Consider the following 22,288-nt stretch of genomic DNA (forward strand, 5'->3'; position numbering starts at 1 on the left):
ATTACTTTTTACATATAATTGATATAACTATAAACTGATAGCAAATACTATTGATGGCAACTATTGTAGCCAATGATGATTGGCTTATTTTTCAGTATGTGGATGAAGAGGACCTGATGAACGCCATCAAGGGTTTCAGCTCAGTGACTAAGGAACACACCACATTCACGGACACCCACCTGTAAATGATGGAAGCCCGGAAGACGTAACCCTGGAAGGCAACCTCTGCACCCCTTTCCTCCTGGGTTATCACTGACATGTCATAAATGCTGAAAAGCCATTGTTTATTATCCTATAATTATTTAAAGAAATGACTGTTTTCGAAAGCATTCCTTCTTAATAGAGGTCTAAGAAATGCTATTTTTCTAGTTGTCTGAAATGAGAAGTAATATTCATATAAAAATACTTGGTTTGCTCTTATTTTGTGGAAGACAAAGTATGTAATTGTCACTTGGTTCTGCTTGGCAGTGATGCTACTGGTTAACTGAATAATCAGTGCCAATTTCAAGATGGTCTACAGTTGTTAGAAGTAGTAAGTTAGTTACTGGCTCAAAAACTAAATGATTCTATTGAAAGGATGTCACTACTATTCATTTCTATCTGCCATTTCTGTCAGGGTTGACATAATCCTGCAAGAACAGTCATTCTAATGATCACAGCTGCTAAATGAAATCCCAAACTTTGCACCAGGTCAATAAACTTTGCTGAAGATTCTATTTATTTACAATACATAGGGTTACTCACCAAACTTTTTGACAAGGCAACATATAACTTACACATAAATGTCTCTGTTCTTGCATTTATGAATTTTCCAAAAATCTAAGGAGTAAAAGGCTTATTTATACATTTTGAAGAGAAAACAAAGTGTTTCAATAGGAACACCTCTACTTGAACCAATGTTTTTATTTCACATATTTTATAGTTTTGAAACTCTAGTTTCTCTTAAAATTATCAATTCACTGAATATCAGAGAATACTGATATCTTCAACTTAACACATTGCAAATGTAAACTACTGTTCTATTTGCAATATTTAACTAGGCGGCATGAAATTTTAAAAGCAAAAATGTATCTGTTCCTTCTAGCATTAACATATATACATGTAAAGACAAGACTACACCTATGTGTATATATATCATGTATATATTACTCTGTACTATATCCCTTCTTTCTGGAGAACTACCCATTATTTTAACCATAGAATCATTAAGAACAGATGATATGCAAGAGTACCAATTCTCATGGTTCAAAAATGTCTGTCATTTGCTCTAGTTGGATTACAAAGTCATTGGTCCAAGTCCAATGGCAAGAAAAATTTTCTTGCAAATCATCCACATAAAATCAAAGATATTTAAATTTGCTCTTCATGGAAAACAGAATAAGAAAACTTCTCATCTTCCTTCATCCTTAAAGGTCTTATTGACCCCAGGAAAATATTATGACTCTGTCTAACACACAATACTCACAATACTTTGTGAATCTACACCCAGAGGCAGGCATAAACTTGTAAAGGGATAGTCTTACTTACTCTGCCTGAAAACAATGAATTACCCCAGGGCCCAACAGTAAAAGATTATGGACTTTTGGGGTATTGAGATTTCATCCAGCTCTGTGAGAAAGCAGCTCCTCAGACTGACCAACTCCTAGACAGTTTGCCAACCATAAGTGTCAAAAGCACAGGCCAATATTAAGCAGAAGTTCTACCACCTTATTAGAACTGCTATAAGCAAAAACATCTGAAATAAATGTGCATATCTGACAGTGACTGTACATAATATGAAATATATAGTTCTCGCCAAGTTTTTATACTTTCTGAAATGAAAACATAGGATTGACTAGTTTACTGATTTTGATTCCCATATGCCGATTCTGGGACAATTAAGTTAAGGCTGGCACAAATAAGCATTAACCAAGGTTGTGTCCAGCTCCTGTGAGCTACTTAAGGTATATAGGGAAGGAGTGGTCACAAACTTGCATCCTAATCCTCGGTGGACTCTTCTAAGAATAGTTTGCTAGTCACAAAGCATAGTCCACAAATACGCTTTGCTTGATTCAGAAGATTGAGCTTATCCTGATTTTTGAAAAATTAACCAGGTACCTTTATCGCTGTGTATTTTTAAAAGCACAGTATAAACTTTTGACAGAACACACAAAAAAATACAGAACTGCAGGAGATTTTATCTTGGATCATTATCCATTTAATCATCGAATTAGGCATGAACTCAGCTGAATCATTTACATTTTGAGTCCACAGCTTAGGGCAGACAGAAGTCTGTATGACTTCTGCCCAGAACACTGTCCCTTGCTACATGCCTCAGTTTACTTGTATTTATACATTTCACGGAAGAACCCTAAGATGTTGCTTTGCTATTTTAAGTGGTATTGCATGCCGAGCCTCTATTATACGAACTACAGGCTCGCCCCTAGAGCTTCTGATTCAGTTGGTCTGGGGTGTGTGGCTGAGGCATTAGTACTTCTTAAAGCTTCAGGTGTTTTCATGTTGAGACCCACTGATGTTCCATAATCTGGAAGAAATCATATACAGGAATAATATACTACGCACAGGGACTATGCTCCTTGGCTTACCACTTCTCCCTTACAAACAGTGAGCAGTTCTCGATGAACCTCTTTCAACTTAAGTCTCCTGACTCACGTTTTATCAATTGTACATGCCACATTCTCAGCTTAAGAACTACCATGTTTTGTTATTCTTAACTGTTTGATAAGAGTAAACAGTTGTTTTTTTTAATAAACTCTAAGAAATGTGTTTATAGATAATCTATTGTAATTTTCACTAAATGGAACCCAAATATGAATGTTATGGTATCATATACTGATGTAAAAATCATGCTGGCATCCATGAACCACCAGTAAATAAAACATCGTCCAGGTGGAAGAATACATTAATAAGGAACTTAATTATTTCCCAGTTATCACAAATGAATAGTTGATTTCCAATGCGCAAATATCATGTAAACTAAAGATGGTTTGCTTAATAAATATTTAAATGTGAACTAATTCTGGCTTAATATATTTATTAAAAAATACTCGTAACAGCTCTGAGTTACACATAAATGATAAAATTATACCTATTTAAGAAAGTAGGATGTTCTGGATAATTTCTCAACCAACAATGTACATTAGAATGAACTGTGTACTATTATGTGTCAACCAGCAGAGATTCAAATTCAGCAGGACTGCAGTGGGAGTGAGGCCTGGGCAACTATGTGTGTCTAAACAAGCCTGGATAAGAGCCAGGAACAGGACCACAGACTCTTGAAACAGGAAGACTTGGGTTCAAAAGTTGGCTCAGTAGGTAATAAGCTGTGTCACTAAGTTATTTATCCCCCGTGGGTCTCAGTGATCTCATCTGTGAAATGAGGATAACATCACTTATCCTATTGGTATGAAAATACTTCTTTCCATGAAAATTACGATTCTGTTTTCATTTTTCATCAATCACACAAAGTACACAGATTCAACTTTTTTTCTTCCCAATGGCAACCCTAATGAGGTAGATATAATGAAAAAATTTAGGCATAATGGGGTCAATCTGAGAAATTAAGTGTCAGAGTAGACATAAACCACTGCTCTAACATCAAGGTTCAATCTCTTATAAGCAAAAGAAACAAACAAGATTTGACTTGTACTATAATGCAATCTAGTATAGTCAGTTTCCTTTTTATGTGATTCTGTCATGTAATAGTTACTACCTTCTTTTTAATGGCCTTTATTCCTGGTCACTAGTCTACTTCTTTCTTTCATTTTCTTACTTGCTCACCCAACTTTCACGTAACTGTGAGAAAGAGGAGGAAGGGTGTGAGATAATTACAATCTTAGTAATTTTGAAATTATGCTTTGCCTAATACTTTCTTTCATTGATAATATAACTTATTTTCCACACATATTAAGTTCTCCCTCCCATTTTTTTTTAAATTATGGGAAGAAGCAAAGAAATGAACAAACATATATAGCACACTTTAAACAGAACTGTTCCTTAAATAACTGAAAACACATGGTCATAATCATTTTTATTTAATTGATAAATAAATACAAGAGAACTGTTGTGAAACCACTGGCAATATAGTAAACTTTAAAGATTTTATTTCAACTTCACTCACTTACATTTCTTGGAATGGGGATATATACATTATTCACCAATAAATGCTAATGCTTTAAATTTACAATTACCCTATTTGTAGAAACCTGAAGATCATTCCAATTAAATGAAAAAAAAATGTACAAAAAAGTTCTTTTGCTCTTACAATTCAAAATACATTCAAATTCACATTCTTACAGCAGCCAAAACCTTTAACCCAAAATTCAGAACTGCAGTTCCACAAGTGAATAAAATAGTGTTTTAATTTGATTATCATGATTGTTAACACTGAAAAAAAAAAAATATGGTGGTTCCTAAAACAAGACAGGTTAGCAACTGGTATGGCTTTCCGTTCTGGGCACTCAAAGCTTTGCCCTTGATTATTTTTATTTCATCTTTTCAAACACAGACAATTGCTCCAACTTGAAAGTTTCAATGGAATTTTGGCATTGAATATTGCTAATGCTTGCTAAGATTTAAGAACTCCCAATGATGAGAATCAGAAAATGACGCACGACTAAATTAAAATCATCCTGAAAGACTTACTACATAGTGGTATCCGGTATTCAATATCAATAGTGTTTTTGAATAACATGTTTTTCACAAACATAGCACCTCATCAAATATCTGGTAAACACTTTGCAATCACAATAAGGGTTGGGAGACCAAGTTCCAAAGACAATTATGTGATTCACTTAAAGGTAACAATGCAAGACAAGTCTCAGGCATGATGAAGATTAGGAATGCAGTCTGCTGCTTCCCATGCTCTAAAGGGATGCTCACCTATATGGGCACCATCCTATTAAGATGTGGTACTATGTTTCCAAACCAATAAAAGTAGGTAAGTGTTAAAATGGACTCCTGCTTTATAAATGATCTGTTAAATGTACTTGTAAAATTAAAAAAATTTCCAAAATGTCAAAAGAGATATGATTATTGTATCTCATTATCCCAAGTAATTCTGTTAAAAAGATACTAAATGAAGTCCAATTTTATCTTGTAAAGTTTTAGTGTAAAAACTGATGTATTGAAATTCAGGAAAGTTTAACTTTCATCTAAATGTAACAAAACAACTATTCATTTTGGTGAGTTTTCACAAGCTGTACTCCTGACCTGAAGAATCACTTTTTTTATGCCGAGGAGATGGAGTAGTCTTTGTAGGAGATGGGGACGCAGTACCAGGGGAGTCAGTTCCTCCATCAGAAGTACTTGGTGATGAGACCAGATAGGGAACTTTCTTTCTTCCAAGGAATCCTCCCCCTTCAAATCCTCCTTTCTTCCTAAACTCTATTTTATTTTCATTTTCGTCTTCTGATGACCTTTTCTTGGATTCTGAAAAACCTTCAGCTATTTTATGCACTTCCAATCCACTATCCAATTCTCTCAAACTTTTTATTTCTACTCCAGGAGACTTTCTCTCAGATATATTACATTCCCCTGTCGCCCCTTTCACTTCAGCTTGTATTGGACCCAAGTTACCATTTTCAGGGACAGCTCTTTCTACATTTCTGTTCAAATTAATAGTCTGGAAGTCCCTATAACTGTGAAAGCTCTCAGTCCTTCTTGCCCTTGCTAATAAAGGACTTTCTCTGTAAGGCCTCATGGAACCATAAGTAGCTGCTTCATGGATGGTATCATGGTGCTGAAGCTGAAGGCTGAAATACAGTTTTTAAAAATGACAGTTCAGATTTCACTCTTTGGTTTTTCAGGAACATGTTAATTAAACAACCAATGAAACATACTATATAAACATATAAAGTGTATTATATCCATATTTCTCTTTATAAAATATACTTATCAAGTACTCTTTATTACATAGACGGTATATAAAATTACTAATGCAAATAATACCATCATATATTCACAGACATGCTGAATTTTTGAACAGTGAAAAAAAAGATGGGAGGAAAAATCCTTGAAACTAATATGAAAGCAACATAATTCAGTATTTAGCCCCTGGTTCTTCAGACTTTGGAATTTATCAATATCATAACTAAAAAGACATTACGGAACTTTATATTACAAGTACATAATGTTTAAATGTAAGACTAGACAACATAATAGAATCACAGATTAATACTGTCCCTGAGTCGGGACAATAATTAAAGCTTCACATACTAACCAAGGTGACATGTGATTTTCCTAATTTCCTTTGAATAAATTCTTGATCACATAATAGGCTTCCAATTTGGCAGCAATTCACAAAATAAGTTAAAAGGCAAAAAATGTTTTTCTATGAAAAGAACCAGATATGCCTATCAAGAAATTTAGTAAAACTTAAAAAATTAACATAATGTCTGAATTTAAAATGTACCTTGAAAAGTATGGCTTTCTAGAACAACTATGTGATTACAGTATTTCAGTCAATTTCCCCAAAACAAATAAATTTTGTTTGTAATACCCAACTCTTTAACCTACCTAGAATTTGATTCTCGTAAGTGGCTATGCTGAACTACAGAAGTTGCCGGACTGATATTAGGAGTAGCACAGCGAGATGTGCTCAGATCACATTGATCCAGTAATTTGAGTAGCTCTTCTTCGGTTGGACCACCTACATCTTAGGAGAACAAATAGTCGTCATAATTGCTTATGTGAAAAGTTTAACCTTGTGACAAAAACATCTTTCTGCATGAGAACCTACCCTTATCTTCACTTTTGTTAACCATATCCATAGCAGTGGTCAGATCCCACATTTGAATGCTGCCATTTGTATGGCCTGTGAACAAGTAACGCCTTGGTCTCGAGCCCATCCTACTGGATCCTTCACATTCCCTCACTGTAAATGAAGATATTGTAGTACAGTCAACAGCCTGGATCTCACATATTCTGCAAAAGAAAAGCAGAAAGAGCCCTGATGGGAATGAGCAATTATTTAAAAAGAAGCTATGAAACTAAAAAGGCAGAAAGAAATAAAGAAAGCAAACATGGTGTACTAGAAAAGACTTTAAAAAAATCATTTAAAATTTATGTGTTAAATTTTTAAAATCTGAAACCAGAAGAAATATATAGCTCTATGGAGATAGCCCATATTGTATCCATCATTAGGATAATACACTTAACTTTAAAAAAAGATTTTTATGGCTATTTGATTTTCATAAAAGATAAAAAGAACCTGAGAGAGAACAATTACTATCCACATTAACAAATGAGGAAACCCAGGGATAACATCAGTAAATGATTTTTCCAAAGTCATGTAAGGGCTACCTGAATTGTACTTGGCTGAATTAGTTATCCCAGCCTACTTCAGAGTTGAGGGAGTTTATTAAAAAAGAAAAATCGGTATAGGCAAACACAAGGTCAAAAAAATAGACAAAGAAAAAATACCACCCACATGAATCTGAGAAACATACAGGAATAGAGTATGAAGCTTAGATGAGCTTCCTAGTAGGCCGGACAAAAAGGAGGGAAAAAGTTAATTCCTACATGCCCACATGTAGTGATAAAGACTATTCTAGTCTCATTCTTGATCTCAAGGTTTGTGAATACAGGAATAAACAAACCAAAGTATTTTTCTTGTATTCTCATGCAACAATCAACTCTAAGGAAAGTGAAAGTTTATCTCCAAATGCCCTTTTAGTTATGTAGGCTCTTGGCTGGATCTAGAAACCAAACTGACACCACACAGACTGACAAGAGAGAAGTATATAGGTTTTATTAGTTTTACATGTACATGGGAATCTTCACAAGAGAGTGAGGTCCAAAGAAGTGGCCAAAGCAAGATGCTTTTATACAATTAGACAAAGAATGATAAACTGGAGAACAAATGACAGGATAAAGAAAATCTGACTAGAGGAAGTACATTTCTAACGGAGTCACTAGAAGATATGTATATATTATATATATAGTGGGACAATGCAAAGCTAGTGGAAGGTAAGCATATTCACTCAGGTCCACTGCAGCCCCCAGTTCCCACTCTCTTGTCCTGGTACAGGGAGGATAACACTCCCAGAAAATCTTTTGGCTTGTTGCATGTAAAAAAAGAGAGAGGTCAGCTATCCCCCTCTGAAATGACAATTTATCCAATGTTTTCTCCTCAAAATAATCAATATACGAATTTGGCATATTTTGGAGTAGAATGTCCTTCACTACTTCGCAACAAAAAGGGTTCTGTGACCAAATGGGGTGGAGGGGTTCACCAAACACAAAGCAAGCAATTGATTCTCCAGCAGACACCAGCTAAGTATCCTCTAACTCAATTTAATTCTGACACTGTCTGTCATATCAGCTAGTGTGACAGGTAGAAGACTCAGTCTCACAAAGCTGAGCTCTACTTCAGAGGCTGATCACAAGCCTCAGGTTATTTTGCCTGTGCTTCTAACTGACTGACTGTAAATCAGGGTTCCCACAGCCTCCTCCTTAGGTTCAATTAATTTCCTAGAGTGGCTCACAGAATTCAGAGAAAAACTCACATTCACTGGTTAATTACAAAGGGTACAGATGAACAACAGATTCCCAGGGTAAGGTGTGTGGGAAAGAGCATGGAGCTTCCACGCCCTCCCTGGGCACGCCACCCTCCAGAACCTCCAGGTTTTCAGCTACCTGGAAGCCCTCCGAACTCAGTTATTATTATTATTTTAATGGAGGCTTCATTACATAAGCATGATTGATTAAATCATTGGCCACTGATGATCAACTTAGCCTTCAGCCCCTCTCCCCTTCTCAAAGGTTGCAGGGTGGGGCTGAAAGTGCCAATCTTCTACTCTCGTCTTGGTCTTTCTGGTGACCTGCCATCAGTCAACTCACTGGCATACAAAAAGACACTTATCATTTGGAAGACTTCAAGAATTTTTGAAGGTATATACCAGGAAGCAGAGACAAAGACCAAATACATATTTCACAATATCACACAAAGGAAGTTTTTAATATTTTGCCAATATAAAGTTTGAAAGAATTATTTTCATGGGCATTATCAGATTTTAAAATTCCCCCTTCTTTTAGCTGCTAGGGTTTTTAAAAATCATAAATAGATGATGAATTGTCAGATTTTATTCCTGTATCTATCAAGATGATCATAATTTAGTGAATTACATTTATTTTTAAATAATATCTGTAAATTGATTTAAAATGTTCAACAACCCCCTCTTCAGATTCCTGTTAATGTTTCAAATAAAACAAATCAACATTTGTATGCATATGAAAACTTGGGTCTCAGAAAATACCCTCAGAAGCAAAGTTTCTCTCTGACCTGCAAGGCAAACCATAGAGACAATCTTCTTTTTCCCCAAGGTGGGTCAGAGAAACCAGAACCCTCTTTCCCCAAAGCTAGCCATGAAGCATAAAAATATTACCCTAACATTTCCCTATCTTTCTGTGAACAGCTGGCCATAAAGAAATTAAGGCCCTCACTACAGAGGGGTTCTGCCCCATCCCTGGGAGAAAGGAACACCACACGGAGACAGTTCCTGCAGGATTTCTCTACTCAGTCTATTTGTGTTAACTTACACCTTTTTGTCCAGTCACAGTTCTACATGGCTGTCCTTGCTTTTTCTAACCTAAGCATAAAAGCAGACACTTTTCCCTCTGTCTTTGGGTCTTCATTCTGAAGACTCTCGTGCCATATAAAGCTATAATAAAATCAATTTGTAATGTTTTCTCCTGCTAGCCTATCTTTTGTTATAGGGGTATCCACTGTGACCCTAATGCTTCTACAAAACAAACATAATTTTGCTCTTTTTTCCCCCTATAGATTTTTAAAAACTACTCCTTTATATTTAAAATTTTCTACAAGGTTTTTTTCCTGCTTCCTTTAAATAAAACCCTTTCATTTCACTTCTCACTATTAGGAGCCTGAACTGTCCTTAAACAAAATCTTTGGTTCACTATAGCTTTATAAAGGGCTGATTTTCTATTCAATTCTACAGAGTAATTTCTGCATGTTATTTTTGTAACTATAGCTTTTCCTTTGGAATCATAAACTTAAAAATTATAAAATTTGTTTTATCATGCAGAAATTGTAGTTGATTATAACACACTGTTACTGTTAGAAATAACTGAAAGGGGGATATTAGAAATAACAGAAGAGGGGTATTAGAATTGAATAAGTAAATATGATATACTACATTGTTAGAGAATGTTATACCAGTTTTAATAACATTTTGCAATTTCTTCACTGAATATGCAGAGAACACTAAATCACAGTAATTTAGGGAATCTGAGATAATGAATTTTAATCTAAAAAATTCACTTCTCAAAGAATTTATTCATCAAAATATTAAGAGATATGTTGAAAACACAACCATAAAATTTTAAAATCAACAGGATTAGTAACATTAAAATGAAAATCAAATGATTCTATATCTAGAAAACCCCATAGTCTCTGCCAAAGGCTCCTAGATCTAATAAACAACTTCAGCAAAGTTTCAAAAAACAAAATCAATGTACCAAAATCAGTAGCATTTCTATACAGCAATTATCATTAAAACTGAGAGCCAAATCAAGAATGCAATCCCATTAACAATAGCCACAAAAGAATAAAATACCTAGATATACAGCAAACCAGAGAGGTGAAAGATCTTTACAACAAGAATTATAAAGCACTGCTCAAAGAAAGCAGGCAACACAAACAAATGGAAAAACATTCCATGACCATGGATAGAAAGAATTAATATTGTTAAAATGGCCATGCTACACAAAGTAATTACATCAATGCTGTTCTTATCAAACTACCAAGGATATTTTTCATAGAACTAGAAAAAACTATTTCTAGGCCAGGCGCAGTGGCTCATGCCTGTAATCCCAGCACTTTGGGAGGCAGAGGTGGGTGGATCACGAGGTCAGGGGATCGAGACCATCCTGGCTAACACGGTGAAACCCCGTCTCTACTAAAGATGCAAAAAATTAGTCGGCGTGGTGGCATGCGTCTGTAATCCCAGTTACTCAGGAGGAAGAGGCAGGAGAATGGCCTGAACCACGGAGGCGGAGCTTGCAGTAAGCCCAGATTGTGCCACTGCACTCCAGCCTGGGCGACAGAGTGAGAGTCCATCTCAAAAAAAAAAAAAAAAAACTATTCAAAAGTTCATATGAAACCAAAAAAGAGCCCAAATAGCCAAAGCAATCCTAAGCAAATGAACAAATCCAGAGACGTCACACTACCCAACTTTAAACTATCCTACAAGGCTACAGTAACCAAAACAGCATGGTACTGGTACAAAAACAAACACACAGACCAATGGAACAGGATGGAGAACCCAGAAAACAAAGCCACATACTTGCAACCACCTGATCTTCAACAAAGCTGATAATAAACAATGGGGAAAGGACTCCCTATTCAATAAATGGTGCTGGGATTACTGGGCTAGCCATTTGCAGAAGATTCAAACTCAATCCCTTCCTCTCACTACATACAAAATTCAACAGAAGATGGATTAAAGACTTAAATGTAAAACCTAAAACCTAAAACTGTAAAAACCCTAGAAGGAAATAGAGGAAATATCATTCTGGACATCAGCCCTGGCAAAGATTTCATGACAAAGACTCCAAAAGCAACTGCAACAAAAACAAAAATTGACAAGTGGGACCTTATCAAAGTAAAGAGCACTTGCGCCACAAAAGAAACTATCAGCAGAGTAAACAGACAACCTACAGGATAGGAGAAAATATCTGCAAACTATGCATCTGACAAAGGTCTAATATCCAGCATCTATAAGGAACTTAAATCAGCAAGTAAAACACGACTCCATTAAAAAGTGGGCAAAGGACATGAGCAGACACATGTCTGGAGGTTGCAGTGAGCTGAGATTGCGCCACAGCATTCTAGCCTGGCAACAGAGCAAGACTCTGTCTCATTCATAAGTAAATGAATAAATAAATAAAATGAAAACAACAACCTTCCTAATGGACTCTTTATAGGAATTTTACTTTTCTCATTTGTTTGACATGCAAAAAACTTTTTCCCTGCAACTTTTAAGTTCTGGGCTACGTGTGCAGGATGTGCAGGTCTGTTACATAGGTAAACATGTGCCATGCTGGCTGGCTGCATAGATCAACCCGTCACCTAGGTATTAAGCCTGGCATCCATTAGCTATTCTTCCCGATGCGCTCTCTCTCTCCATCCTCCGTCACCCTCAACAGGCTCCCTGTTGTGTGTTGTTCCCTCCCATGTGTCCATGTGTTCTCGTCGTCAAAAAAATTTGTTTTTAAAGCAGAGAAATGTTGAAGTAAAATCTGAGGTTATAAATAATAATTTTAAAAGAAGTAAAATTTCAGTCAAAAGGAAGAGGAAATTAACTTCTACTGTACATCTATTATGGTTAGGTACCATGCAAGATATTACACGTTTGAAATTTATTTTATCCTATGATATCCTGCCAAAGTCGTTGAACCTTATTTTATAAAGAAACTGGGCTAAGGGAAATAAAATAACTTGAGTTGCATTTACATAGCTAGTAACAGGAAGTGTCAGAATTAGTTCAGCAAAATCACTATGTTCTTTAAGTTTGAATAGAAAAGACTAAACAGAGGAATACTGCCAGTGCCATATAATGGAAGCATAAGGGCAGCATTCACATACAAATACTGAGGAGACCGCACAAAGACAGGAATCCTGCTCTCACGGAGACAGATAATTTCTCTCCATGTTAAAGTAGACAGAAATTAGTCTAAAATAGAAAATAAAACATGGGTGCTATGTCGTAAGCTGTGCCAAGATTAATGCACATTAGTGTTATTAATCAGTATTTGTCATTTTTATTTTAAAAGGGGATACTAAATGTCAGGAAATCTGTAATATGTTTTATTTGAGAAACATAAATAATGTATACAGATTTATATGCGATGGAAAATATTTAAGTTCTAGGTTTTTTAAAGAAAGAAACTGCTTATAATAACAAAATTAATAAGTATTTATGTTTGGCCATGAAAAAAAGTTCACTGTGCTCTTATTCTATCATTAGTCCCTCCTAACTGTCCACAGCATCAGGGAAACTCTTAAATCCCAGAAAGTAAGCATAACGTATACTGTCTTCATTTTGAGTTATGATTATGAGATAACAGACTCCTCTCCCAACAATTTGTTTCTACTAGCATTCTTTGATCAATACGTCAAATTATGCCATATGTTTTGTAAGACAAAAGGTGGCTTCTGAATACAAATATTTTTACAATAAAGTGTTACCTTTTTCCAGTAGATGAGAGTCTTACAAATAGTTTGTTGGTGATGGGAACAACTTTCTGGATAAACACCTGTTGATCGTCTCGCTCTCCAAAAGGTCCTTGATCAGAAAACAAAAATGTCAAAAAATTAAAATTTTAGTTCTTTCATTTTACAAAAGGAACATTACTCTTAATACAAGAAAAGAATTTCTCATACATACCAATATGGTATCACATTTCAGCTCACAATCAGACATGGAATAAATGTATACAAGTACTTCAATTTGCATTAAAAAATTTTTAAAGAAATACACAATTATTTCTAAGTTATATTTTATATATAACTAAGGCTGTAAAAGCTAAAGGAAAAAATGTCCTAAGGTGCTACGTCAACAGTACTAGCCGGAGACCTGTTAAGATATTTACTATCTTTGGGGATGTGCTTAGATTCTTATAACTTAAAAAAGACATACACATTAAGTCATTTCATGTACTGATTTTACTTTTTTGAGAAGACAACACAGAAAATCTTAAAATATAAAGTGAAACTTCATCAGATGGAATGTAATTAGTTGAAGCTTCTGTTAACCACATTTCTTCCTTTAGTATTTCTTCTTTTTAAGGATGCAAATTAAAAAAACACACACAATTTTATATAAGGTAATTGGTAAACCAAAAGAGAAAAACAAAGTAGAGTATGAAGACTAAAGTACAGCATAAAATTTACTATTGAGTTGCACCCTGAAGCTTTTCAATCTAAAATGAAAGATTCAATTATTTTCACTTTATTGTATTTGGCAAGACAAATAGCCTATTATATTTTAGAAAGATCCTGAACAATAATGTGAAGAAAAAAGTTTTTGTTTAAAACTTAAACCTAAAATTTTAATAATTCTCTTTTCCCATTATACATAGAAGCTAAAATAGTATCAACTTACAATTCATAAAAAGTATTGTAAAAAGTTTTACAATAAAATTTTTAAAGACAATATATCCCAAGTTATGTTACACGAAACATACATGTACTTAATAAATGAACCAATGTCATCTTTATTAGTTAGCAAATACTTATACCGTACTTAGCATGTGCCACCGTAAATGCTTTCCAAATATAAACTCATTTTAATCACCATAATAACCACTTAAGGGAGGTGCTATTATTTACTATCTCCATTTTACAGATGAGAAAAATAAGGCACCAAGAGATTACTTAACGAAAGATCTCACAGGTCTTTATATGATGGAAGTGGAATTCAAACAAACCTAAGCTGTCTGGCTCTTCACTATACTATGCAGTTGCTCAATTACTGGAACTTTCTGATCTCTAATTTTATTAAAATGAAATGACAGTCCTCATTCAATAACTCATAAACAAGGTTAAAATAGTGACCATGGATAAAATAACTCAGAATAAAATAACTAGGAATGAGAAGACTATAGAACTGTATCTTCTCTCCCCTTGAACCTCATATTGACATGAGACTGACCCATAATCTATTCTTCATAGCTTAACTCTTTGCCCTCTCTTCCCCCACCTCCCATTTATAGTTTCCCTTCCCAAATTGGCTCCTTTCCTTGGAATACAAAATATCCCCAGATCTTTCTTAACTTTAATGAGGGAGAAAGTTGGAGGAATAAAAAATATGACCTTTGATCGCTTCTCGGCCTTTTGGCTAAGATTATGTGTATAAATATGACCTTTGAACTTCCTTGCCTTCCAACTAGCTCCATTACTTCTTTCTTTCATGGACACCTCCAACATCTATTACCCCATTACCCACTACAATGTAGATTCCACCTTTACCACTCTACTGAATCTGGACTCTACTCTGTTCCACTGATCTATATGTCCAATGATCTCTGAGGATATATATATTTTAAATACCACTATAAAGAGGAATGAAAAACCTCCCTGTCCTCTTTATCTTACTGGGTTTTATAATTAATTCACAGGGCTGTTTATAAATATCTTTGTATTCACAATACACATGCTCTCCTTGAACAATACATCTACTCCTGGGGCTTTCAGGTGCTTCTTATATGCAGAATACTCATAAACATAACTTCTAGTTAAGGTCTTTCTCCAGAGACCAGGTATATCTTCACACCACAGAATAGTATCCATATGTACAATCACTCAAAATACGTAAGTCTGAATTCATCTTTGTTTTCAAAATAAGTTCTTCTTTCTATATTTCTGTATTTAGTAAGTAATACTCAGCTATTCCATTTCCCAAGAATCCTTAGGGTCACTTTAGACTCCTTCCTCTCTCATGCCTGCCACATCTAGTCAATGACCACCATGCACTTTGGTTAATAAATTCCTCCTTTCTGGTTTCCTTGTTTCACTCTCTTAAGTCTTCACTGTCAAGTTTTCTTGCATGCTCTTGAAAGATGAATTATATATATTACAAATCTAGTATCATTCTCAAAATTCTTCAAAAGGTCCCCATTACTTACAAGATAAAATCTAAATTTCTTAGTTTGATGTATAGATGCCTTCCATGATCTGGCACTGGCCTATTCACTCAGTATGTCTTAGTATTCTTACCCACAAATCCTATAATCTAACAATTAATAACCTTCCTGACATTCTCCAAACTTGCCAAGTTCCCCTGGCTTCTACCCTTTTAACTTGTTGTTTTCTCTGCCAGGAATGTTCCAACCCTAGGATCTTACACACCCAACAAATGTCTATCCTTCATGTATCAGTTCAAACATTAAAACCTCTATGAAGTGCTGTCTGAATCTCAGCTTCCGTCAACATTAAGTGGGGTATCTACCTCCTAAATTGTCAAGAAGATTAAATGAGAGCATATATTACAACCTCTAACACAGATCCTGGCACTGTCTCCTCTGGGTTCTTTTTGACCTATGCCTTTAAGCAGAGTTCCAAAATACAATTGTTTCATTTAATTCCTACTGCTTACTACATCGTAAGTTGATGTTCACTGCACTTTTTAAAATGTCTAGTATCTAGAACACAAGCACTCAATAAATATTTGTTGAATAAATAACAATATAAACTTCCAGTGCCTAGCATCATGCAGAGAACTGGGATTACATAACAACTGTTAAAACTGGTAACACTGCATATTTCTCTTTCTAAAAATCATAAGGCTGTGGTAGTAGAATTCTCTTAAGTAGCTTATAAGGACAGTAAGATTCTTTCAAATGGGGCCGGGGGTGGAATGATCTCTATGAAGACTGTGTATGTGTATGCACACGTGTGGATGTGAGTGCCCATGTGCACATGTATGTATGGTGTATAGAGAGAAAACCTAAACTAAACTTATACACCTTTTGCTGAAATCAGAGAATATCAATGGAGACACGCTACACTGTTTCATAATGAATATTACCATGTCATCAAAATGACTCTCATTATATAGGAACATTTTCGAGCTTCAAATTTTATTTTCAGTAGATTAATAAAAAAAATTTCAAATATCAAATGTACACAGCTATCACAGTTTTAATAATAAAAGTAGCTAACGTGGAGATGACACTCTTTAAATGAGGAAACATTAATAAGAAGAAAAATGTGCTCTCCTAACATTTTAATGAAAAATGCTGCAATAAAATAATTTCGTGAATTTATAGAATTTAATCAGAAAAATACACTAAAATTCTGTTTAGAATTTCAAAATTAAAATGAAAACTTTGTATTTAAAACTCGTTTTTATGGTTTTATTAGTTGATATGCTTCTTCTGAACAGCTAATATAGTACCTAAAAACGCCCTAAAATAACTCACCTATGTCATTTCCAGAGGAATAGCTACCATGACTTTCTGTCTCCTCCAGGGAGAGTATCTTGAATGACGCTAAAGGAGTAGAACCTGGTTGAGTAGAGATCATTCCTCTGAATCGCGTTACTGTCCACGTCCGGACATGATTATTATCTGCACAGACTAGCAAAGAAAGAGAACACAAAAGAATGCAAAATTACTTTTAAAAACTCATTTTAACTTTTTTCACAATCATCTACATTAAACACATCAGAGTATAAGTGGCAAATGACATATTTATCTTAAAACTATACGTAATTTGTATCTACTTAACTGAGAAAACTGAGTATGCTTTACCTTGCTGAAAAATATAAGGTATGTCAAGTAAACCTACAGATCCTCATAAAAATAGCTTGTAGGGTATAAATGTAGTAAAGGTTAAAAATAATGTGTGTGTAAGAAAAAAGATGCTGAATATTGTCCTGTTCTGTGGCTAAACTACATAGTAAACAGTTTCCTGGTTTATTTTTCCTAACTATAGAAACTGTTTCTGCTTATGCTACTCAAATATTAACCTAGATCAGGACTTACCGAAAAATTATTGGCACAAATGACAATTGTCAAACATCTTAAGCAATCAGCTATTTATTGCCCACTCATCATTACATTAAGGAAAATTAAGATTCTATACTAAAACTGAGCAATATTTTTATACAAAGAAAGTCTGCATTTAAAAAACATGCTCCAATTAGTTTTATTTTGCTAACAGAATATTAACTGAGCATATACTAAAATGTCTCCTAATCTACCTCTACTTTTTTTTGTCTGAGTAGATACTCTATTTGAAAATACACACCATAAAATGTATTACTAACGCAAAAACTACTTTTTTGGCATGCTTTAATAAAAAATATACTAATTTTGCCATTCATGATTTTAGAAAATCTGTTATTATTAGCAATGAGCTATGAACTCATCCGTAAATATTAGGAAAGTCTCCAAAATTTCTTATATACACACATACATAATATTTACTACCAGGTAAAAATGTGTTACATATTTTACAGTTACACATATTTTAAACAAAACTTTAGAAAGAAATTTAATTTTGGCAAATAGAAATAAGTAACAACTGTGTACTTTCTATTCTTACGTAACAAAATTCTCAATTGCTAGACTGTCAGCTTTCTGGTGAAAAAGGAGACATTTTGTCCTAGGCTATTTAATTTCATGGGAAATCATTTTCTGATTTCACTACTAAGCTTACTAGTATTCTGAAAAATAATTTAAATATTGTTAGTTGATTCAATTGGACAACTATGTCAATTTTGCTAATATCGGTCATCATCTAAAGTTTTTCTTTAAGAGATCAAACTGCACTATAAGGAAAACAATGTCATTACATATGTGTTAATATCCACCAGGTGGCAGAATAACATAACTGAGTATACATAAAATGCTCCAGATTTTTTCTTAAAAAGGATATTTCTCTTGATAAACTTACGTAAGTTTCAAACCTACATGAAATATCTGATGTTAAAATACAAGTTTTACAAAGTAGTTCCTTGGTATCACATCCCACAATAACATTATAACCACAATAGCAATTATTACAGAGTATCTCTATATGTTACCATTGAAACATCACAGTAACCCTGCAAAACGGCCTATTTTCTCAGAGCATTGAGTTGCCTTATCTCATAACATTTATTCAGCATCTTTTATGTGTCAGAACTATGCTAAGTGCTGAGAATAGAACAAAGTTTCTGCTATTGGAAAACGTTTCTAATTATACAGAGATAATAAACAAGCAAATAAATGATTAAGTGATAAAGCTATAAGGAAAACAAAGCAAGGTACTGTTAGGGAAAGTTATTGTTGGATAGAGGTTTGGCTAATTTAATTTAAAGCAGGTTGCCAAGGAGTCCTCATTGAGAAGGGATTTGAAACGCCACCAGAATGACAAGAATGCAGCCAAACAAATATCTAGGGGCAAAACATTTCGAATAAAAAGAACAAACACAAAAGTTCTCTAAGGCATTTTTTAAAAATAGAAAAGCCAACAGGTTAGAGTGTTATCAGCAATGAGAAAAGTGACATGGGAGTTGGGAAGAGATTTTAAAGGTAGGTAGAATCTAGAACAAGAAAAGCCATGTAGCCCACGGTAGAAATTTAAATTTATTCTAAATACAATTAGAAGCCATCAGGAATCAGACTCGGTTTGCATTTCCAAAAGATACTTCTGGTTGCTGTGTGGAGCATGTACCACAGAGACAGAAAAGTTGAGAAGTTACTAGTTATCTAGGGCAGAAAGGATGATGATGTGAGACAGTAGACTGATAGCAATGAAAAGTGATTGGATTTGTGACATAATGTGGCAGCAAAGCCAACAGGACTTACTGGTGAATTGTACTATGTGGGAGGTGAAAGAAAGGGCGAAATCACGGGTGATTCCTAGATTTTCAGCTTTAGTAGATAAGTAGATGGTGACACTGCATACTAAGATGGCTTTTGAGACAGAAATCGTTAAGTTCCATTTTGTCCAACTTAATTTGAGATGCCTATTAAACATACAACCAGAGATCCAGACACTGGATGCACAGGTTTGGAACTCTTTGGATGGTCACAGGTGGAGGAAAGTTTGGGAGCCATTGACATATAGTTACTTACTATTCAAATAACCGGGGAAGTGCAGATAAAGAAGAATAGAGAGTCCAGGAAAGAGCTCAAGGGCAATCCAACACTCAGCAATTGGACAAAAGAGGAGGCACCAGCACGAGTTAGAAACTCCTCAGTGGGGGAGGGGAATAATGTTTTATGAAAACCTAACAGAGACTGTTTTAGCAAGGCCTACTTATACCACAAACAATTACACATTCAATAAAAGCATAATCAGTCAGCTATGGACTGAATTTCAGCTCCACATGGTGTTTAAATAGATTGAGAAACTTTCACTACATCTTTCACAAAAGATGCATTATCTTCTAGCCAGACTTCATAAAAACAAATCTGATACATGAAAACCACGTTTGTAAAAGTTTTAAGTTGGGCAGGAACTGCTCTACAAAAGGAGTTAATGTAAGACTCCTCTAGAAAGCAAGCTCTACTGACATACCCAACTCACAATGCAACTTTCACAAAGCCTTTTAGAAATCATCTTCCATACACAATTAATTTCTTCAATAGAATTTTACTTTGTAATCAGAAAGTACTATTTGTTAAACTTGAAAATTAGTACTTAATTTTTTATGTATCCAATTAGTATTTAAATTTTTTAAAATTTTATATGACTATAAAGAACTACAAACCCATGACAAGGTTTTCTTCAAATAATCTCTATAATTTTAAATTTTATTATTTTTATGAGATGACAAAATATCAAAATACACATTTAAATCTACAGTTTTAGCATTAAACCATAAGATAACCTGATTTATATTAAAAGTAAAAGTTGAAAAATTTAATAAACATTCCTCTTAGCAGGGTCAAAATAAATATTTTGCAATAAGATATGCCAAGAGAAAAAAAAAATCACACCTCCTAAATTTATGTATATTAAAACCAGGCAAAATAAAAACCATCTTTTTTTTTCTCTTTTTTTGGTAGAAACGGGTTTCACCAGTTGAACGCCTGGGCTAAACCAATCCACCTGCCTTGGCCTCCCAAAGTGCTAGGATTTATAGGCGTGAGCCACTATGACCAGCTCAAAGAAATCTTTAAAAGACGATCATAATTTCCTCAGTTATTAAACTTTTCTAGTACTTCTTCTAGTATATTTTTCTCACATAAACACTGCGTTTTCATTCTTTTAATTTGTGCGGGTACAGAAAATAACACACAAGGCCAAGTTCTTTACCAGTACTAATGAAATTATTTTACCTGATACAAGATGCTTCTCTGATAGCATGATTTTTGTTACGGGACTTCGGTGAACCGTGAAAGTCTGAAAAAGCTGAGGACCTGATCCAACTGTCTCTGGGTGTTGTACAATCACTCGTACTGCTCCAGAGCTGGTACCATAGGCGATCTCAATCCAGTTACCACTGACACCTATATCAAGTTGAGTTGACAGGTGATATATTATGGAATGATAATAAAAAAGCTACCCTTGCAAAGCTTCCCTATGATAAAATAGGCAGAGCCGGATTCACTGTTTATATCAGCCCTAAATCTAGTTCAGTAAAAAAAAATTTTAAGACTTCTCGGGTCATCTTAAAATCATTATTTCCTTGATAAATCTTTTCCTAACCTTCACTTCAAGATGTAACTATTCACCTCCTGCCTTGCACTATTAGGTTCTATCACAGCAATTATAACACACTAATTCTGTACTTATTTATATGTCTAGCTACTTCTACTCCTTATTGACAAAGACTGAATCATAATCATCTTTTTATCTGTCACCTTACAGAGTACCTGAGACAGTAGATATTCAACATAGTTTAAAGAATTCATAAATCTGCCATGCCAAGAACACTACATAGTATCCCAAAAGCAATATTCCTTATTATGTCTAGCCTAGAATTACCATCTGTTCTACTTAAACTACAATACTATATCATTCTCAGATAGTGAAGCATTATATATAAATACTATATATATAAATACTATTGAAGTTTCAAAACACGGTGCTAGGGAATAAACATACCCATTACATTGCTTCCATCATACTTACAATATGTTGTTTCCTCTAATCATCTAAGGTTCAGCAGTGTCTTTTCTTTTTTTAAAAAAGTGCCCAGTCCCCATCGTAAATTTAGATAGGAAAAATTTCAGCGACCTATACTCTTAAAAGCTTCACAGATAGAGAACCTCTTAGCTTTACTAGCTGTTCTAGTTTTACTAACTGATTCATCTGAAAATACCTGAATCAAAGGAAAAAAAGTATGTCATGAAAAACACTTCCTATAACCAGAAGATGACTCCATTTTTCATGTCTTAAAATCCCCGTCACAACAAAAGAAGTGCTTTGATTTGTAAAACTTTCCCAGTTTTATGCGTGCTTTTTAACTAGATTAAAAAAAAAAATCCACATCTCATTCTAGAGCAGGGGTTGGCACATTTTCTGTAAAGGGCCAAGTAGTAAACATTGTAAACTCTGCATGCCACACTGTCTCTGTCACAACCTCTCAATTCTGTCATTGTGGCAGAAAAGCAGCCAAAGACAGCTGGTGTCAAAAAGAGTCAGCTTGGCTAGAAATCCATGGTTTACCAAACCCTATTTCTAGAGCAATACAATTTAAGTCCTACTATGGTTTCAGTCAAATTCATGGGTATACTCTTGAATATTTCTTTCATACTAAAAATTATGGTTTCCTTTGTTAATTTAAATAAAATGATGACTTACATAAGCAGCACATCCAAACCTAGT

General features: G+C 34.4%; 2 protein-coding genes across 4 annotated transcripts in view; one reads left to right on the forward strand and one right to left on the reverse strand.

The window, feature by feature from the left end:
* The window catches only part of USH2A (usherin), a 795,153-nt gene extending 794,968 nt beyond the window's left edge, over positions 1-185 (forward strand). Inside the window, exon 71 of the mRNA XM_025367257.1 lies at positions 96-185. Within this exon, the coding sequence (XP_025223042.1) occupies positions 96-185 (90 nt within the window). The remainder of the gene's footprint in view (positions 1-95) is intronic.
* A 3,832-nt stretch (positions 186-4,017) lies between these two features.
* Positions 4,018-22,288, reverse strand: part of KCTD3 (potassium channel tetramerization domain containing 3) — a 56,707-nt gene continuing 38,436 nt past the window's right edge. The window contains exons 13-18 of one of the 3 annotated variants that reach the window (XM_025367298.1): positions 20,797-20,967; positions 16,945-17,100; positions 13,211-13,307; positions 6,740-6,924; positions 6,517-6,649; positions 4,018-5,753 (exon numbers count right to left, since the gene is read on the reverse strand). In XM_025367298.1, coding sequence (XP_025223083.1) covers positions 5,192-5,753; positions 6,517-6,649; positions 6,740-6,924; positions 13,211-13,307; positions 16,945-17,100; positions 20,797-20,967 — 1,304 coding nt within the window. In that variant the 3' untranslated portion in view covers positions 4,018-5,191. Of the gene's footprint in view, positions 5,754-6,516; positions 6,656-6,739; positions 6,925-13,210; positions 13,308-16,944; positions 17,101-20,796; positions 20,968-22,288 lie in introns of all 3 variants that reach the window. The other 2 variants (XM_025367289.1, XM_025367280.1) reach the window with 2 other exon arrangements.

Source organism: Theropithecus gelada, chromosome 1 (assembly GCF_003255815.1).
Source record: "Theropithecus gelada isolate Dixy chromosome 1, Tgel_1.0, whole genome shotgun sequence".
Lineage (NCBI taxonomy): Eukaryota > Metazoa > Chordata > Mammalia > Primates > Cercopithecidae > Theropithecus > Theropithecus gelada.